Raw genomic sequence first — 21,700 nt, 5'->3', positions numbered from 1 at the left:
ATTTTAGAAAAAGAAAAAAGATGAATGAAAATTAATGAACTAAACATTTTATATATATGCAGAAGGAAGAAGGTTGTGTTTCCTTCTTAATTCCACTCAAATTTCCTGTCCATTAGTTCAAAACCGCGTAACATGTCATGTCGTTGACATGTCTCTCTCTCTCTCTCTTTAATTTTGAAAATAGAAACATATAAAAATATATTAAAAATACAAAATTATTCAGAATTTATGGAAAAAATTAATGAAAAGTGTGTAGTTAAATGTAGAAGATACATTTGAAGGAAAGTCTATTGATTTTCCTGTTAATTTAATGTATATTTTATGTTATTTCGGTTCAAATTTACGTGAAAACAAGGAAACAAAAATGAAAGAAAATTTGTTTATGTTTCTGTTAATTACTAATGGTGTCGTGGAAACGGGTTGATTCGTGTACGTCGTTCGACAGGCGAACAACGTAATTGAAACGCTCGTGTGAACATGACATAATACAATATAAAAATTTATGGTCCGTTCCTGAACTGCAAGAACCTACTAATTTTTACTATTTTCTTCGATAACATAAAGGGAAAATTGTTATCGTAGTAAAAATTAGTAGATTCTTGCAGGTTCTGGAACAGAGCATTAATGTTGATAATAATTAACAGATATATGATGTACAGTGGCGCCCAGCTAATTAGGGACAGTAAATTCAGTTTAATAGATTACTCGATTTCGTTTAAAAATTTAAATATTTTGATGAAATAAATTTTGTATATAAGGTATTGGAATAAGCACTATCGAGTGAAGTCAAAGCGTAAGGAGATTTCCCATATGTAAGGGAAATACAACCCACTTTTCTAAAAATGGTCCATATTAGCCTGGCCAGCTAATTAGGGACATTAGTAGTAAAATTAGCTTTAAGGTTAATTGATGCATATTTTTATACAATAATTGCTCGTATTAGTTAGATTATAGTGTCAACTGATTTCATGCTTTACCCCCGCCGAAAGTCATTTAAGGGGCCAAGTATTACTATTACCCCTAATAAGGTGCTTTAAGCCGTATTTTCCGTTAATGCACCAAAAATATGCATACTTTTTGGCACTTTATAATAAAAACTATATTTTTAATAACCCCAGAGATCATTTCGAACCATACACTTCAAGTACCGCTCCATACTGGGTGTACATTTATCGTTAAATTACTTATTAACCAATTTGGTTGAGTCATTAAGGTGAAAATCCTATTTGTAAGATTAGTTATGTGGCATTTTTTATTCAAAAAAAATGTGATAATCTGGTCATCAGCATGCTGACATGTGTTAAAAACATTTTGCACTTATGTATTTCAACAACTGGAGCTTTTCGGCATGGAATAAAATTTGTGTATACCATTTTTGAAACTATTCAAATTATACCAACTGTTTATTTATATGTATCGGAAAATTTTTGCAGCAATTTATCTTATTTTCCTTAAAAATTTAGTAGTATCGATTGATTTCGATGTGAAAATGTACTTTGTTACATACAAAAGCTAGCTCAAAGATCCATAGGGCTGCTATTAATTCTGGGCGTTTTTCCGGATGTCTAAAAATTGTGTATGTAAATAATAGGCCTGTTCGATAACCCAAAAGTTTGTAAAAATTTGTACAAACTTTTACAAAATGCTGTTTGATAACAAACTTGTTCAATAAAAGAGGAATGAGATGTTGTTGCAAGAACTTGCAAATACTTTTTACTTGCGAAGTTATCGAACAGACCTAATCTCTCATCTAAATTTTGCTCAATTTAAAAGGTAGCGTCAAAATAATTTGTTTACATTATGTCGGCATGCTAATGACCAGGGGCTGGATTCTTGTTCTGTGAAAATTTGAAATGAAAAATATTTATAATTTTTTTCATTTGACAGTTTTCTCCTTTATAAAAGTTTTCATTTCACATTTTCATAGAATCAGAATTGAGCCCCAGATTACCACCTTTTGTTGACTTAAAAATGGATCATAACTAATCCTACAAATACGATTTTCACCCTAATGACTCAACCAAATTGGTTAATAAGTAATTTAAGGATAAATGTACACCCAGTATGGAGCGGTACTTGTAGTGTATGGTTCGGAATGATGTCTGTTACTAAAAGTATAGTTTTTGTTATAAAGTGCCAAAAAGTATGCATATTTTTGGTGCATTAACGGAAAATAAGGCTTTAATCACCTTATTAGGGATTATAGTAATACTTCGGCCCTTAAAGGACTTTCGGCGGGGGAAAAGCATGAAATCAGTTGAATACACACTAAACTAACTAATACGTGCAATTATTGTATAAAATAAGCATCAATTAATCTTAAAGTTAAGATTACTACTAATGTCCGTAATTAGCTGACCAGGCTAATATGGACTATTTTTCGAAAAGTGGGTTGTACTTCCCCCACACATGGGGAATCTCAGAACGTTTTGACATTACTCGATAGTGCTTATACCAATACATTTTATGCAAAATTTATTTCATCAAAATCTACACATTTTTAAATGAATTCGAATAATCTATTAAACTGAACTTATTGTCCCTAATTAGCTGTCCGCCACTGTATGTATAGAAATTGGAGATCTAATTACTTTGATTACGGTTTGCTCTTGCGTTTTTTTTAGAAAGTTCTTCATTACATCGTAGCTACTCCAATCTACTCCCTACTATTTCTTCTCACGATTAGTACTTAAGCTAGAAGAAAATTCAATAAAATCGCTCAGTTTGTGATCTACAATCTAACGCGTTACATACTATGTGTTCGTTTAAAATGTCAAAATTTCTCAAAATTGCTCTCTCATGAACATATTTACCAGAAAAGTAAAGGAACGGAAAAATGGTAGATCTGGTACAAATGTCAAAAATAAACATAAAAAATCAATTTTCTTTTATTTCACAGTTTTTAATTTAGTTTTGTCAGCGTTCGACTTTTTTTCTGTTTTTTGTCCATTTTTTCTTCATTGTGAAATAATCGTCAAACAAAAGTCGAAAAATCAGTTCTACCATTTTTTACCTGCTGGTAGCCTGTGGTAGAAGAGAAAGGCATATGTGCTCTCTCTCTCTCTCCTCTCTCACTCCCTTAAAAATTGCTGCATGTTTTACCACTTTTTGGGGCTAAGGAACGCTCTGCAGGTTAAAAATGAAAACAAATGTTAAAAAATGGTAACCGCAGGTAAGTAACCTTATCTGATAGTATATAACTATCAGATAATTGCTCTGTTCCAGAACCTGCAAGAATAGTACCTTTTTTTTACTACGATAACATTTTTTCCTTTATGTTATCGAAAAAAATAGTAAAAATTAGTAGATTCTTGCAGTTCTGGAACAGACCAAAGGTCACATTGAGACAATTTGTCCGTACGGCAGTATACAACAATCCTCACTTGTGTTTTCATATACAATCCACACCAGGGGCATAATTCTGTTTCTATGAAAATGTGAAATGAAAACTTTTATAAAGGAGAAAACTGTCAAATGAAAAAAACTATAACCCCGCGTTTACAAATGCCAGTATTGGCAAGAAAATAGCAAAAATACAAACTTTTTTAAAAAAATACATTTATAAATTTTGAAATATGTATAGAGAAAATTATGAATGTATTGGTGAAAATGGTTTGTAACTTTGCTATTGTCTTGCCAATACTGTCTGTGTGTAAACGCCTAGTAAAGGAAATATTTTTCATTTTAAATTTTCATAGAACAAGAATCCAGCCCCAGATTGTTATAAGTTTTTATTCGGAATGATATTTTGCTCTCAAAAATATATATCCCTAAAGCTGAAAGCACATACAACTTTTGAGTAAAGTTTTGCGTTGGGCGTTGACAAAAAAAACAAAACAACAACAGGGCGACGCCGACATCAAAATCCGGCGTTGATGTGTTTGCCGGCATATATTTCAAATGAATTTGAATTTTTCGTCATCATGCCCAACAGTGTAAAAACGGCCCAGACGTCACAAAAATTTACTCAAACGTTGTATGTGTTTTCAGCTTAATGTACATTGGAAATAGAAGTAAAGCTGAAAACACATACAACGTTTGGGTAAAGTTTTGTGTCGTTTTGGCCGTTTTTACACTGTTGGGCATGATGCCGAAAAAATCAAATTCATTTGAAATATATGCCGACAAACAGATAAACGCTGGACTTTGGTATCGGCGTCGTCCTGTTGTTGTTTTTTTCTCAACGCCCAACACAAAACTTTACTCAAACGTTGTATGTGTTTTCAGCTTTAGTCCCGGTCCACACTAGCGAGAATTTCATTAAAAAATGTCATGAAATTACTCGTTCTTAGGTCGAATTCCCCACTACAGCAATTTCATGATTTTACCCTACTATGGAACTCGATCTAGAAACGCATAATTTCATGAAACTTTTTAGTGAAATTCACGCTAGTGTGGACCAGGACTAAGAATACAAAATGCCTTTTGGAATTTGACACTAGTATTACAGGAGAATCAAAACAACTGGCACTTAAGGCCAGAACAGAATCAATCGTCTTTTGCTTTGCTTGCTTTCCAAATGTCAAATTATAAAGGAATGCCAGAGCCTCCTAAAGAGGAACGCAGGGGGATTTGCAAAGAGGCTCTGGCATTCCTTTATAATTTGACATTTGGGGAAGCAAGCAAAGCAAGCGACGATTGATTCTGTTCTGGCCTTAAGTGCCAGTTGTTTTGATTCTCCTGTAACAGCTATACCTAATTTAAGTCGTGACGTACAAAAAATATTCACCTACCTACCATAACAACGCTCTCTGAGCGTCCGTATTACCCAAATACGTTGAATCCGAAATCCCATTTAAACACAAAAACCGCGACTGAAACTCTATTAAATGTTTTCATTCGTAAAACAAACATTTTCCTTTTCAATAAATTGTAGTTCATGTTTTGTTGGGCTTTTGTTTTCAAAATACAAAACACACACATACATACATACAATAACATATCGTACGTTCTGTCAAAGTTGAAAATGATCAACTTACAAAAAGTATACGCTCGACGTATTTCGGTAGTTCTCATAAGAATACATGTGTTCTACTTTTTTCACCACACACGCCCTGGGAATACGGTCGTATTTAGGCATAGCAGTAATACTAGTGTCAAATTCCAAAAGGCATATGTGCTCTCTCTCCTCTCTCACTCTCTTAAAAATTGCTGCCAGTTTTACCACTTTTTGGGGTTAAAAATGGTAACAAATGGTAACCTCAGGTAAGTAAAGGAACACAGCTAATATGAGTAGTCTACATCAGGCATTAGCTCTGTTCCTTTACGTGCAAGAATCTTCAAGTTTTACAACTTTTTACTCGAAAAGCGTTCCTTTACTTCAGACACCATACAATTCATATGGAAAAAGATTACAACTTTTGCTACTTTTGCCGGTTTTACCACTTTCAGAAGTAAAGGAACAGACCAATTATCTTTTGACGTAAATATTGTTTGCGTCAAACGTCGTCATTTAGTTTGGTCTACTGCGACGTATAATAGCACAAAAAAATGTACAATGGTACTTTTTCCAACACTGGCGTGAATCAATGGTTTAATTCAGCTTGCCTACCCGATGTTTCTTCAGTCATTTTCTCCAATGAAACGTAAAAAGAGTGAATATTTATTACCTGTGTTTTTTGCATTTATATTTCGGTGAAAATGGATATATAGTCGGATTTTGCCACAAAGCAAACAAAAAAGGCCACAAGTGCCCAAAAGTTTAAAACATTCTACGAAAATGATTATAAAAAAAGCGTAAGTATTGTCCACACGACAATATTTTCAAATTTTGCATTTCGTATCTATGCACATACCTGCACATACTTACAATGTATCTTAGAAATGTGCGGGAGGTATTTTTTGCCAAATAAGTATTTTTGTGACGTATAAACCCGATTACGAATTTGTTGTTGGCATATTGGTGTGAGAGTTGTTGTTCTCTTCTACAAATTAGTAGGGGAATTTGTTGTTTATTTGGAAGGAGAGTAACGTAGGCAAGGGGAACTTCTGGTGAAATTGTTTTCATTCTTATACCTATTTCGTGGAAATATGAAACATCAACATGTGAGGCACATTGAGCGGTATGGATGCGAAAAAAGAAAGTCGTGGCAAGATATTGACTGACGCAATAACAGTGTATGCAACCAGTGCTCTTCAAACTGTGGCATTTTGTTTGGCATGTTGTTTGTCCACATTTGACGTTTTTTAAGTTGTTTTTTGTTTTGATTTCTAGCCTATTTTCTGTTACTACGACTATGTCAATATGGTGGTTACCACTTGTTTGTTTTTGTTGATGTACGCTTATTGATGGTGTTTGTGTGGAGAAGTGTTAGTAAAGAGGGAATATGTGAATATGTACAATTTGCTAACTTTGGCTGCGTTGTTACCAATTAGCCCCGTCATTCAATTTAATTGTTTCATAAACGATTCGGAAATATTTTCAAGCAGTAATAGTTGTGGAAGGGTTTATGTGTAATTTATATAACAACATTTTGCACACTCTTTTCAGTGTAATGAACGCATGCCTTTGTTTACTTTGTCGCTTGGTGTGGAAAGGGTCATTTGCAAAACGTTGGAAACAGTCAAGTTCAATACTAAATTTCTTATCAGTCTTTTGTCTGTGGCGCTGTTGTTATCAACAAAATGTTTGTTATTTGACTATTGTTTTTGTTGTTCCATATGGTTTTGTTGTAAACAATTTAAAAACCATCCATATCTTAACATCTTTTCGCAACAAGGGAATTTTGGATTTTTGCTGGTTAGATTTTAAACATGTCACGTTTATATAATAACGTGTTTTTGGTATAAATATGAGCGTAATACAAGAACACAATTTATTTTCCTTCGAAGTTTAATATTTCGTCTGTCTGTTTATCTAAGATTGGTGACAGTTATTTTTAGCATTTCTTCACATTGATTGAGTACATTGAGGAATTTTTTCTACGACGAAGTCCTTCGGCTTAACTCTAGTTTAGTAAAAACTCCGATTTTTCTGAAATTTTTTTCCAGAGGTAGATATTGTTGCGCTGATCGCGGAAGTGTATAACTTTCTTGGGGGGCGGACCCGGTTATTGGACCCGAAAGTCCGGGTACAAAACCCGGGTTAGACCCGGCTCTACTGAACCGATTGCTACAAATGGGTATCATTGCAAAGCTTATGGATATACCTATCTAACAAGTGGTCATATGATGTTAGTTAGTTTCAGGTGGTCAGGTGATATAACCCAAAAACTGATTTTTTGACACGGATTTGTCCATAAAACCATCAAAAAGTCGAAAATGGGCCCATTATGAGTTCCCGTTTAATGTAAGCCAGATTGTAGCTCACACTTAAACCTTTTCAAAATGGTGCTATATGTTGTAAAACCTGGAGCAAGTTAAATGTAGTGGCTGGATTTGAAACTTTTTTCACAAAAAGTTTTCAAAAATTAATTTTTTGTCGAAAATAGACGGCCTTCGGCCGGGTTTTAAGACTTTCTCCTATGTACAGATGCTAAACAGGGCTAACGCGATCATATTTTTTTCAAAATTATTTTTTTGTTAGGAGGGTTGGCGTTTTTTTTGTTTGGGATGACGACTTCTATTTTGTTTTTCAAAATAGTCAGGCTTAATCCCATAGTCGTTGTTTTAATATTTTATTAATACAACTTTAATTTATTAGTGGGAAAAAATTGGCGATGTTTACCAAGGGGTAAGGCAGGGAATACTATAGTTTCAGATCTCGCCACAGATCTTCATCAGTTCCCTTATTTCTTGTTTTTCAACAAGAAACTTTTTATACCCAAGTGTCAATTGCTAGCTCAAATAGATACGTGCGCAAAGAAACACTCTGATCGAGAATTTCTTTGGCACTACCTAAACTCTAGCAACTTCACTTGAAAACAAAACCAAATTTTTCCCACTGCTATGCGTTCGTCGATTCTCGACGAAAAAGCACATAACTAATTTGTTGGTATTGCATACTACAGCAATAAACAACATTTTGACGGTGCCCGGTCTCACAATCAGGAGGGTTGGCGTTTTTTTGTTTAAGATGACGACTTCTATTTTGTTTTTCAAAATAGTCAGGCTTAATCCCATAGTCGTTGTTTTAATATTTTATTAATACAACTAATAAATTAAAGTTGTATTAATAAAATATTAAAACAACGACTATGGGATTAAGCCTGACTATTTTGAAAAACAAAATTATTTTTTTGTCAAAAATCATATGGTTTCTCGGAACTTTCGAAGCCTATATCTCGGGAAATACGGATTTCCCATGACTGATATACATATTGGCGTAATCAACATTCCAAGACCTACCAGTGGACAAAATTTCAAAACTTTCTGAGTCCAGCCACTACATTCATCTTATGCCAAAAATTAAAATTTAAAAGAAAATTTTGTTCACGTTCTCGAGATTTGCTCCTGTCTTAAATCCCCGGCCGAAGGCCGTCTATATAGGGAAACATTTATAATTTAAAAGAAAAATGTGTTTCCGTTCTCTAGATTTGCACCTGTCCATAGGAGAAAGTCTTAAATACCCGGCCGAAGACCGGCTATTTAAAGAAAAATTTATAATTTAAAAGAAAATTTTATTCCCTTTCCCGAGATTTGCGCCTGTCCATAGGAGAAAGCCTTAAATCCCCGTCCGAAGGCCGGCTATTTAGAACATTAAATTTTTCCATAGACAGAAATGAGCCCTACAAAACCGACTTCTCAAGATTCTAAGGACCATATGTCTGGATCCAGAGAAAGTATTACAACATATAGCACCATTTTGGAAAGGTTAAAGTGCGAGCTATAATCTGACATGCATTAAGCGGGCAGCCATAATGGGGCCATTTTCGACTTTTTGAGGGTTTTATGAAAAAATCCGGGTCCAAAAATCAGTTTTTGGGTTATATCGCCTGACCATCTGAAAATAACCCCATCATATTTGGATAGGTATTTCCATAAGTTTTCCAATGATACATACTTTGTTACAATCGGTTCAGTAGAGCCGGGTCGTATTTTTTAATATTTGTCTATAGTAGAGTAAATTGTTAAAGTTTGGATAGTAATTTGACTGTGCTAATAATATTAAACCAAAATAAAATAAAAATTAATTGCTGGATGGGTCGTAACGCCCTGAAGAGAGAAGATTAGCGTCAATATTAAGGAATGAGGGGGAAAATCTTCTACAATAGCCAAATCCCTGGAAAGGACGGTGGATTTTCTCCAAAATGCATTAAATGAAAAACAAAACTGGAAAAACACGCTGTAGGCCAAACAATATAACAACAATCGATGGTCCACTTGTTATAGAGACCTATTAAATTTATTTTGGGTAATTTCTGTTGATAAAGTAAATATTAGCGGTATTCACTCATGTTGGTAAAGTGGCATTGTAGATCTTGTACATCTTGTTAATATTGTAGATCTACAAGTGTTTTCAATACCACAACAACAAAATACATGAAAGTTTAATTTACCACAGGGTTGTTAATTTACTCGACCTAAAAGTATTGTAAACATTCCATTGTACTTTTACAAGGGTTAGAACAGCTGATTGTTGTGTCGTCACTTTGTCCATATTTACATTAGGCAATTTTCCTTGCGGCAATTGTCAGTTTGTTGGAGAGAGGGGTGAGGCATATGATAACCCTTTGCCTCTCAACACCCTCTCTCACCGACAAACTGACAATTGCCGCAAGGAAAATTGCCTAATGTAAATATGGACTTTGTTGTGAGTTTTATTTATGTCGTAGTTCTGTTTTTTTGGTAGAAAAATGGGAAAAATAAAAACAATAAAAGAATGGAGGCCAAGAAAAAAACAATTTTTTATGAAAAAAAGTGTAAAGGCCTGCGTACATAAGCTGCTCTGCCTGATTGCCTTGCTTTCCTGCTTCATTTTTGACATAATAAAAATAAAAGAATAAAGAAGGCCGAGGAAATTTCGAACTGGGTTGCCCTTTTCTTTTTTATTCTTTTATCAGAAGTAAGCAAGGTAAGCAGGCAAGGCAGCTTATGTACGCAGGCCTTAATAAACTGAAACTAAAAGATAGACTTACGACGACGTTAAGATGCTTTGATTTGTTTACGATATTCACAAAAAAGACATTCACACTTCGTTGTAAGAAACCCTGGTACATATCACAATGAGTGAATACCGCTATTATATTCATCTTAACGGCTCGAAGATGAAAGAGTAAGGGCTGCCAAATTACCAGAATGTTTAACAAAACAGTTCCACAGCTTCAGTAAAAATTGTTGATGAGGCCATCCTGCCATTCCTAACAATCATATGGGATGGATCGGAGAGGAACATGAAAAAATAGGCGAAATATCTTCTGGAGCAATGAAATGAATATAAGTTTATTTGATAACGATTACGGCAGGAGTGTAAGTCGCCTCAAGGGAAATGAATTTCATAAAATGTTTACAAAACGTGGAGCTATACACTGAAGTGGCAACCTAATGGTCTGAGGCTGATTTTCCTTTTATGATCCTCATCCAATATATCATATTACTGATGGACGGACCCATTTCGAATAAAAAACATATTGGACAGCACAATGTTGTCATAAAAAGAACAAAATATGCCTCTAATATGGATGTTTCAGCAGGACAACGTTCCAAAACCCGCATCCCCACATGTCAAGGATTGCTTCAAGGGCAATTGAATGAGGTTGTCTGGCTCGCCTGAGTAGTAATCGGACTTGAATACAATCGAAAATCTTTGCGGACACTTCAAACAGTGCGTTGGTACCCATTAATTCCAAAATAAAGATCAACTTTAGAAATTTTTACAAAAAAATGTGTTTTTAAATACTTTGTAAAATTAGAGTAAACTTCTAAACAATATGCCAAAGAGAATACAAAAAGCAGTTCAAAATAGAGGTGGATGTACCGAATATTAATAATATAAAAATCCTTAATTACCATCTATCCTAAAACAATTGAATGTAGTAATGATTTACAAAATGTATTTATTATTTTGTCCATCAATTTTTATGACTTCTTCCTTACTACCGCATATAGAAATTTATTTATCTTGAAGAACTATACAAAAATTATTTTTAAGTACCATTTATGTTGTAAAAATTAAATTTAAACTAAACTGTGGTTTACCATTAATACATTTCTTGAATTGAACGAAAAATATGCATACTTACGTTTGTACTTATTATTTTGGCCATATGTGTACATTCTAATATTGAAACATGAGTTTTAAAAGTCTTGCTTTGCAACCGTGCCTTATGAAAACCATTGCACGCACGTACAATTTCAACATTTGGACGTGATGTTTTTTCTTGTTTCTTTTATGTTTGCTTTTTTACGTTGACTACATTGTAGTTTACCTTAACGTTAAAATTTCATGGTTGCTAACAACTAATTTTATGGGAATTTGCCATGGTAGAAAAATATAAGGTAACAGCAATACCCATCTGATTGAACTGGGCTGTAATGTTAATGTCAAATTCCATACGACATTTTATATTATTATTTCTATTTTCGATGTATATTAGGGACATATATTTTTTTGAGGAAAAACTATATCATTCAGAAAAAACTATTTTCCGTAAAGTCTTCTTCATATCAACGATATGCAACCTCTTCCATGTCCGAACGACGTGCCGCGCACTAAAACTAATATGTGTGGTATTTTGATATATTAAAAAAAATAAAGCCCAACAAATCATGTACTTCTTTGATTTCAAAAACAAAAGTTTGAAACAGCTTCTCATTTTTCAATGAATTTTTAGCGACCCAAAACATGTTTGCAAGAATTATACTTATTGTGAGAAATTATCCATTTAGTGGAATAATATGAATACTTTCAAATTGAAAATGTAACGAAATTTTCATTCATGTTTTTTAAAATATTCAATCAAATGTGAAAAATATTAGTTTTATAAATTCCAATAATTTATAGACATTTCCTTGTTTTGTTTACATGTACCGGTGACACTAACATTACAAACAAAAACAAATTTCTATGTGGTTGTTGTTGAGTTGTATTTGTTGTAGTATTTACTATACCTTCTTTGTTCTACCATGGGGATTTGCAGAACAATTTAGGGTAAGTGCACCAATAGTCGGCACTTCATTGCCTAACTTCAATCATTCACCATTTCGAGTAAATTTTTTCAATTGCTATGAACTAAAGCTTATTTGCTTCGAAATTTTGTTTATTTTTCGATGAAATAAAAACATTTTGAATTATTTCTTATAAATGTTAAGAAAAATTCGAATTTAGTGAAATAGTGATTTTTTGCTAGTAGTCGGTATAAAGTAGTTCAGTATAAATTTCTTTTTTAGGTGTTTATAACTAAAGTCGGCACCAGCTTAAATGACGGAATTACAATAATCTTTTAATAATTTCTTTTTCTGTGTTCTTCAGAATATTATTTACCATTACAATAAAAATGTTATTGATTTTTTCATTTTAATATATTTACAGACATTATTATGGTGCCGTCTCCACTATTTTTTTTCTTAAGAGACATGCATTTTCGTTTGTGAAATTTTACACAAAGTTAGATGGCAATATTATTGAAGTATTTTTTTAAATCATTTTCATATTTTGTTACAGTAATTTTGAGTTATTTGGGTTCAAATACGAAAGATGCCGACTACTGGTACATGCTGGAGCACTTACCCTATACAATGATTATGGCTGATTATATGCACATATGGCCAAAATAATAAGTAGAAACATTAGTATGCATATTTTTCGTTCAATTCAGGAAATGAATTCACTGTGAAACAAAGTTCAGTTAAAATTTAAGTTTTGCTACATATACCTATGAGGCTTAAAAAATTACTTTTGTGTGGATCTTCAAGATAAACAAACTTCTAAATGCGATATTAAGACAAAAGTCATAAAAAATTAATCGACAAAACAATAAGTACATTTTGGTAATCATTAATTAATGTTATTATATTCATTTGTTTAGGATAGATTGTAATTTAGGATGTTTATATTAGGATGTTTATATTGGGTGCCACCGTGGTGCAATGGTATGCACGCCCGCCTTGCACGCAGAAGGTCGGTGGTTCAATTCCCCGGCCAGGCAACATCAAACAGTTTTCAACGGTGGCAAAATACCCCTCAGTAATGTTGGCGACATTTCCTGAGTATTTCAGCCTTGTAAAACTCCTCAACAAGTGGTGTCTTTAGACACGCCGTTCGGACTCGGCGATAAACAGTAGGTCCCATATCATTGAGCTAACATGAATCGGGGTGCACTCATTGATATGAGAGAAGTCTCCCTTGTCCCGTATGGGATGTTGTCGAACAATATTATTATTAATATTTGGTGCTACCACCTTTTTGTTGTAATTTTAAAAAGTTATTTAATACCGCATTTTTCGAATTAAACTCCAAATTTGATGTTAATTTGGAAAGATTGTGTACCAATGCACTTTTTTAAATGTCCGCAAAGGTTTACTATCAGCCTCAGCCTCACACCATTAGGTTACCACCTCCGTGTTTAATTGCATTTTTTGTACCATTATATTAAATTCCTTTCCTTTGAGATTGAAACGCATCTTGCCGTAATTATTACCGAATAAATTTATTTTACTTATTTCATTTCATTGCTCTCGAAGAAATTTCGCAAATTTTGTTCATGTACGTTTTTCCGAACCAACCTATATGATTGTTAGTCAACAATTTTTTTCCGAAACTGTTGAACGACTTTTTTTAATTATCCTTATTTCGACCCATCCATCAATTAATTATACCCTCCACCATATGGAGGGTATAATTAAATTTGTCATTCCGTTTGTAACACATCGAAATATTCGTCGGAGACCCTATAAAGTATATATATTATTGATCAGCATAAAATTCTATGTCGATTTGACCATGTCCGTCTGTCCGTCCGTCCGTCCGTCAGTCCGTCCGTCTGTCTGTTGAAATCAAGATACAGCTCGCAATTTTAAAGATAGAGAGTCCAAATTTGGTACAAAAGCTTTTATTACTTGCAGGATGGTTGGTATTGAAAATGGGATATATCGGTCCACGTTTTGATATAGCCCCCATAGAACGGTACCTCCCGATTTTCGGTATTTTTAGGGTTTTACCTTCATTATCCTACCAAAATGGCTGAAATTTGGTACGTAGTCTTCTTTAGGGGTATAAAACTTTGCCCCAGAATTTTGTCAGTATGGGTCCACACCTTCACATTGTCCCCATAGAACGGTACCTCCCGATTTTAGGTATTTTTAAGGTTTTAGCTTCATTATCCTACCAAAATGGCTGAAATTTGGTACTTAGTCTACGTTGGTGGTATAAAACTTTCCCCCAGAACTTTGTCGGTATCGGTCCATGCATTCATATAGCCCCCATAGAAAGGTACCTCCCGATTTTCGGTATTTTGAACGTTGTGGCCTCAATATTCCACCGAAATGGCTGAAATTTGGTATTTAGACTTCGTTGGGGGTACTCAAGCTTCCCCTTTAAATTTGTCGGTATAGGTCCAGGCCTTCATATAGCCCCCATCGGGAGGTACCTGATTTTTTTGAAGGTTGTGTCTTTAATATTCCACCAAAATGGCTGAAATTTGGTATTTAGTCTTCAATGTGATATAAAACTGTTCGCCAGAAATATGTCTGTACAGGTCCACGCTTTCATATTGCCCCATTTCTGACTAAAATTCATCGGTATAGGTCCACGTTTCGATATAGCCCCCATATACACATTTCGTCTTCCAAGAGTTATAAAATAATCCGGAAGAGTATTATCTGTATAGGTCCACGTCTTTCTAAATCCCCATAGAAGCGTACTTCTTGATTTTCGGTATTTTTAAGTTTTAGCCACATTCTCTTACCGAAATATAGGAAATTTTGTATTTAGTCTTCTTTGAGCCTAAAAACTTTCCGTCAGAAATTTGTCGGTATAGATCGACGTTTTGAAATAGCCCCCATAGAATGGTGCCTCACATTGTTTTACCGAAATTGCTGAAATTTAGTACTAACTCTTCTTCATACACGAAAGGAAACTAATTATTCCATTTCACTTCAATACAACTTGTGGTGGAGGGTATAACAAGTTCGGCCCGGCCGAACTTAACGCCGTTCTTACTTGTTTTTATTTTATTGCTGTTTAAAATTATTAACACAGCCAAATTACTAACCAACCTTTATTAACATTTATTCGATTATAGGTAAATAAATAATAAAAAATCCAAAATGTACTTATTTTTTGGCCAACCAAATTTAGGACTTTGAGACAAAAGTTATACAGAAACAAAATGTTACCAACTTTTTTTTTATTTTTTTTTTTGCTTGTTGCAAATAGAAGTTTCGAAATGTAACGCAGTTCACATCTTTCTAGAGAAAAATGCTGGTAGTGAAGCACAATATCAAACATGTTGTTATGTTGGCCATATGTGTAAATGCAACACTGCGTTGTCATTATGAAAGACAAAGCAATATCAAGGCAACAATAAAATAAAATGACAAGTCAGTTCACTGCATCCATGTAATGCAGTAAAATGTTATTTCATGAATAACCACCAACGAAACGATCGTAGCATATTGGTTGGATGTGTGGGACTTCGCTAGATAGAATATTCGTAGGTCATGATAGCTCAATCAATACTGTTTTGGTATGGAAATTCTTTAGAATTTTTACTAATTTAAAAAGTGTAAAAAAAGAAAATACAAATTGTATTTATAGTAATTCTGACCAAAAGCGGATACAGCTTCAGGGTTTCATTGCTTTAGTTTTTTTCGAACATTTTCTACATTCCTTTACTGTCCATGCAAATGTATGTGGAATATATGTACATATTGGCTCAGATTTTTTATGGATTCAAAGAATGTTTAGAGATCGCAAAACAAAATAAAATTCAAATTATTTTTATTTCAAAAAATCAATATCAATATTTTTATTTTTTGTTTCATTACAGGGCCGCCATGGCTCCCAAAGCTTCGGAAAGCGTCTTATTAGGACAAGATCCCTTCTATTTACATCTTACATTAACATCAATACCTGAAACATTTTTAAATTTTAATGACAACATCATCATCAACGGACATGAACAATATGACAACAATGGAATCATTAGCTTTGCCACAGGATCTGTATTGGGAAGGCAAAATGGAACCCATTTCGCCGCCCAACGGCGAATTACTTCCCGTATGTGAAGAATTAAAAGAGATTTGGCTTGTCTCCGACGATAATTTTGCAAACGGTGAGTATCAGTTAAAAAAAGAAATTCTATATATATTATTGATATTGATTATTTCCTATACCTAGACATGGTTATTTTCCCCTCTCAAATTGATTTTGAATTAAAACATCATGATGTCGATTTGGTTGAAGCATTGCCAGATGATGAAGATTTAATAATGGAGTTCTACGATTTGAAAGAAGGTATGGCTCGTATACAATTTTTATTATTTACAATACATTTTACGAAAGAAATGGATTTTTTTGAATATAAATTCCTCATTGCAAATGAATGAATCCCAGTCATCGTTTAGTACCAATTTAAGCATATTTTTCTTAGAATACATTTTTCTTTGTCAGAATCTATTAATACCTAAATACCCAAATTAGTGAGAAACAAACACGGTTATGTCATTTTGGTCGTGTAGTGTGACCCTTAAGCTTTTTACGGGCATATATCCGCTTACAGTGACTCAGTGACTTCAAAAACAATTGTTCAAAGGTCTGATAAATAGAAACTTTAAAAGCTTTCTGCGCGGAAGCTTTTTTCATAGAATCACTTTATAATTAAGATTTTGTGTAATCTTTGCTAAAAGCTAATCAAAGTATGATACTGGGATATGAAATCGAAAAGTCAACTCTTGTATACATATTTTAGTTGCGCAAAGAAGAAGATCTTTAATACGGACATATGACAAGTAGTCTGGATTCTATATTGTTGATTTGGCGTCACAGTAAAAATTAGACGGATTTCATTCGGTCAATATACCTCTAACCATTTGTGAACGACTTAGTTCTGGCCAAAACCCGGCATCCCGTAAAAGACTAAATCTTAAAAAAGAGATTTCCTAAGCGTAGCAAATTTTTGATCCTGGCCGATTTTAATGTTCCGATAAAGGATAAATTGGGGGTTACACATGGTAATTTGGTATTAGATCTATTCCCCAATAAATCACCATTTGAAAACTTTTTAATTTCTAAACAATTAAATAAAATTTTATTCAATATATCGTTACATATGAAAATAAATTCTAAACAATTAAATACAGTTTTATTCAATATATCTTTACATATAAAAATTCTCAATTTGGGTAACACCCGATTCGATTACTCTTTCTTTATTATTTTATTCAATTTACATTATAAATCTTTTTTGACTAAAAATACATATGTATTTTAAACAAAACCTTAAAAATATAAGTATTTTTCTCTTAAAAAGGCTGTAGCCTATTTTTAGGCATATTAGTTACTATCGATTTTCATAAGGCAATTCGTTTTTTGTTGAAGGGAGATGTGAAGAAATGAAAATATATACTTGGCTCAGTAATCTATTTTTTACACAAACTAAGAATTCAAATTATATTTGTTTCGTGTAAATCAAGACTCAGTTAGTTTAATATCGAACTATTATTATTATACAACTTATGCATAAAATTATATTACGGCAAAAACGCATTTTACATTTAAGATGTTTTATAAAACATGCATCATTTAAGTTGTAAATTTCATACAATATCTTGAAATGCCCAAAGACGTAACCGGTAATCCTATGAGGGTTACGTCTTTGGGCAGGCATTTCAAGTGATATATTCGTTTGAAAAAATAGAAAAACTGATTTATACTCGAGTTTTTATTAAATTTTTAGAATTGCTTCTTTAATTTAGTGACTCTTCCGAATATTCAATCCAATAATTTTAAATGTCATTTGATCCCCACTTTTACACTGAAGCTGCTGCAGTTGGTTAAAGTGATCATTGTCATTGCTGTATTTGTTAATCTGGAATACACTATTATTGGAGAAATGTGGATGCAACACAATCCAAAATTAATAGGTAATTTTAATAGTCATTTTTTGATTGAATATAGTAGCAGAGGCTTCTATTAGGAAACCTTCCATTGCTTCCACGTACATATTTATTCCAAAAGTACGGAAATGGAAGATTTTGAAAAAATTAAAAACAATTAGGAACTTTACCCATGTCTAGAAGAGAAAATAGAAGAAGAGGATGCATTTTCTTTGCTCTTTTAGATTTTGTTTCAAGATCTGCACTTGATGGTTACATTTCAAGTAAAAGCGTAATAAAACACAAAATATTTCTTGCAGGTAAAATAACACATCCAATGTAAATGTATAATCCTTTCAAAGAAAATTATGGTATGGCACATTTTTTCATTTTGCATTTATCACTTTCATTTGTAATATCTTTTTTAATTCAGATTTAATGCCTACAATCCCAAACATGTTATGCACAAGCAATTTATTAATTTGTTAAAAGCTCATCCATATTGTACATATATTGTTGAACTTTGAACGTCTGTATTTTCTGAGATTTTGTTCTTTAGTTTGCATTCAAGCATCTTCTGTTCCCATACAAGCTTTGTGATTGAAATGCATTTTGTAAATTGAAAGCCAAAATGTAGAAGACATAGAAATAACAAAACAAAAATAAACAACAATTTTCACAAATTTCAAACTTCATTCAAACTAATCAAAAGGAAAGTATATATTAATGCCAATTAAAGATCTCAGTTTTCATTACATTTTGAATAATATATGTATGTATGTATAAGTAACAAAAATGATTTCATATTCAGTAGTGGATTAACTTATTTTTTGGTTACCGACAAAAATCAGTCTACTTAAATGCTTATAATTTCTGTTATAAACAAAATTTGTCAGTAAGTTAGCACCCAAGTTAGTACCCACTCCTTCTGGTACCTCCACTCTTTTAGTTCTGCATTCTGAGTGTTTTTTTATTTTTTTCGAACGTTGGGAACGGTGGGAACGCCACTCATTCCCACCCCTACCGACCGAGGGGGCGACCCCTCCCTTTGAACGTAGGGATCGCGTACACATTATGATAATGGTGGATGGCAAGTGATCGTTGATTACCAGCTACAGCTTATGTATTTCTAACAGCCGGTTAACTTACTTATATACTAAGATTAAAAACTTATTAGTTTAAGAAAGAAATTAGTCTAGACTAAATGATGTTAGTGTTCATGCCAAAGTCTATGTTACTATACAAAGAATTGAAATCATTACACATTCTACTTAGAGGTTCACATCACAAATAATTTGTACGATGAAAATCAGTATATAATATTTGATAGTTTCTACTAGATCTAATAGGAACTTTTAATCTAATAGACGAAATTAGGAAGTCTGAAGGTACATTGCCATTTAAAATTTTCAGTACAAAAATAGTGTTCATCATTATGCGTCTGCTTTTTAATGTGGGTAATCGAATTAATTTTAATGCGCTAAACCTTGGAGCTCGGATTAAAACAGTTTAATTTTTTTCGGTGGAAGTCCACGTGACCCAAAAAAGGAATTCCCAGTATAAATGATCAAAATTTCACGTTTTGGTTAGAATTCTGTAACTCCAACTTCTTTATGAGGACTTTTTTGACGTATACGCAACGGGATTGACATTTGAAATCCAGTGGATTCATTAAATCCAGTTATATGCAAATTAAAAAATCAAAATCATGAATACAAAATAAATGTATGTTAACAACGTCGTTTCTATCCGTAAGTGAAGACGAATGGTCTCCTATTTAAGGTCTTGCCCCCTATTATTTCCTGAAGCTGAGGGAACTGATACTTGTTTACTTGTTTGAAACATTTTGTATAAAGAATTGTATGAATCTGAAAATGAATTACCTACGAGTACTATAATAGGGTGGTTGTTATATGTTCTAATATTCCCTCTTGGCGAAATGTATGCAAATATCTATACTTTGTAGTTAATTTAGCAGGGAGTGAGTATACGTATAAGTATAGTTTGTCAAATAATGGTTTTCACACTAAGTCCCAATTTACATTAGGCGAGTTTACTTGCGGCAATTGTCAGTTTGTGGGTGAGAGAGGGTGTTGAGAGGCAAAGGGTTACCATATACCTCACCTCTCTCTCCATCAAACTGACAATTGCCGCAAGTAAACTCGCCTAATGTAAATTGGGACTAAGAAAACGAACACTTTTCATGCATTAATTAGTGAAAAATGATAAATAGTTGTGACAAAAACGTCGGGTTTTTGCAAAAAATCAGTTGGTCGACTAGTTTAAAACCAGATTGAAAGTATAAATAAAAAATTAAACCACGTAGTTCCACAAAACCAAAACTAGTAATTAACATGTAATGCAAGATGTCAAATAAATGTTTTCAAATGCAATGAGGTTCCAAAATTCCCCATGTTTTCGGTAAATAATTAAAAATCATGACATTTTGTGACTTTTATTTTTAATAAGGATTAACTGTCAACAAGTATCAACAATATTATGTATATAATATCCCTACTAAGAGGGTTACAATATGGGGGCCAAGGGGTACCGCATCATATTACATGTAAACAATGTCCTGTAGATCTCAAACCGTGAATATCTGAAAACTAAAAGTAGTTTATTTAACTGAAAATTAATTAATAGATAAGAACATTTCAAGATGCAGTCGAAAATTGCACATTTGGAGATTAACATTCCTTAGGAATATGTGAATATGTGACATGAATACGACATTTTGAAGACATTTTGTGTACTCTGAAGTAATACTGTGGCATAATTTTCTAAGTGACAGGGAAATAATGGTACTGTGGTGTTACCATGGAAGCAAAAAATCTTACAGAAGTTTTCGAACTGGCTGTAAATAGTTAAAATCGGATGTCTATAATAAAATTTGTATAAACAGTCAATATCTTACATATGCATTTCTAAGCGATTTTCGTACTTTTTTTTTGTCACATTTTGGTTTGTTTTAGAGAATGCCCTTATCCCTTAAATCAATTTTAGTTAAATAAACCACTATTACGCCCTGCTTATGGACCTAGGTGGTCACATCTACTGTTTTTTAGTCGATCTGGGCTGGTATTTTTTTAGTCGATCTGGCAACCCTCCTGGTGTAGATAATATTTATTTTTTGTTTTTCAAAATAGTCAGGCTTAATCCCATAGTCGTTGTTTTAATATTTTATTAAAACAACTTTAATTTATTAGTGGGGAAAATTGGCGATGTTTACCAAGGGGTAAGGCAGGGAAGACTATAGTTTCAGATCACGCCACAGATCTTCATCAGTTCCCTTGTTTCTTGTTTTTCAACAAGAAACTTTTTATACTCAAGTGTCAATTGCCCGCTCAAATAGATACGTGTGCAAAGAAACACTCTGATCGAGAATATCTTTGGCACTACGTAAACTCGAGCAACTTCATTTGCAAACAAAACCAAATCTTTCCCACTGCTATGCGTTCGTGGATTCTCGATGAAAAAACACATAACTAATTTGTTGGTATTGCATACTACAGCAATAAACAACATTTCGACGGTGCCCGGTCTCACAATATTTTATTAAAACAACTTTAATTGGTAAACATCGCCAACTTTTCCACTAATAGATTAAAGTTGTTTTAATAAAATATTAAAACAACGACTATGGAATTAAGCCTGACTATTTTGAAAAACAAAATAGAAGTCATCATCCCAAATAAAAAACGCGAACCCTCCTAATATTTATTTTAATTAATTAATTAACGGAAAAACTCATAAAATGTCTTAGTTTTCAGATGTTCCTGGTTTG

The 21,700-nt window shown here is 33.1% G+C and overlaps 1 protein-coding gene across 1 annotated transcript in view; it reads left to right on the top strand.

Annotated features, from left to right (window-relative positions):
• Positions 1-5,481: 5,481 nt before the first annotated feature.
• crc (bZIP transcription factor crc) overlaps positions 5,482-21,700 on the top strand; it is a 37,102-nt gene continuing 20,883 nt past the window's right edge. Inside the window, exons 1-3 of the mRNA XM_073968308.1 lie at positions 5,482-5,736; positions 15,867-16,151; positions 16,217-16,333. Of these exons, the coding sequence (XP_073824409.1) occupies positions 15,971-16,151; positions 16,217-16,333 (298 nt within the window). The 5' untranslated portion in view covers positions 5,482-5,736; positions 15,867-15,970. The remainder of the gene's footprint in view (positions 5,737-15,866; positions 16,152-16,216; positions 16,334-21,700) is intronic.

Source organism: Musca autumnalis, unplaced genomic scaffold (genome assembly GCF_047663935.1).
Source record: "Musca autumnalis isolate F117 unplaced genomic scaffold, ASM4766393v1 scaffold_2, whole genome shotgun sequence".
Classification (NCBI taxonomy): Eukaryota; Metazoa; Arthropoda; class Insecta; order Diptera; family Muscidae; genus Musca; species Musca autumnalis.
The sequence above is the reverse complement of the archived record's forward strand: the minus strand, read 5'-3'. Positions and strand labels throughout refer to the sequence as shown.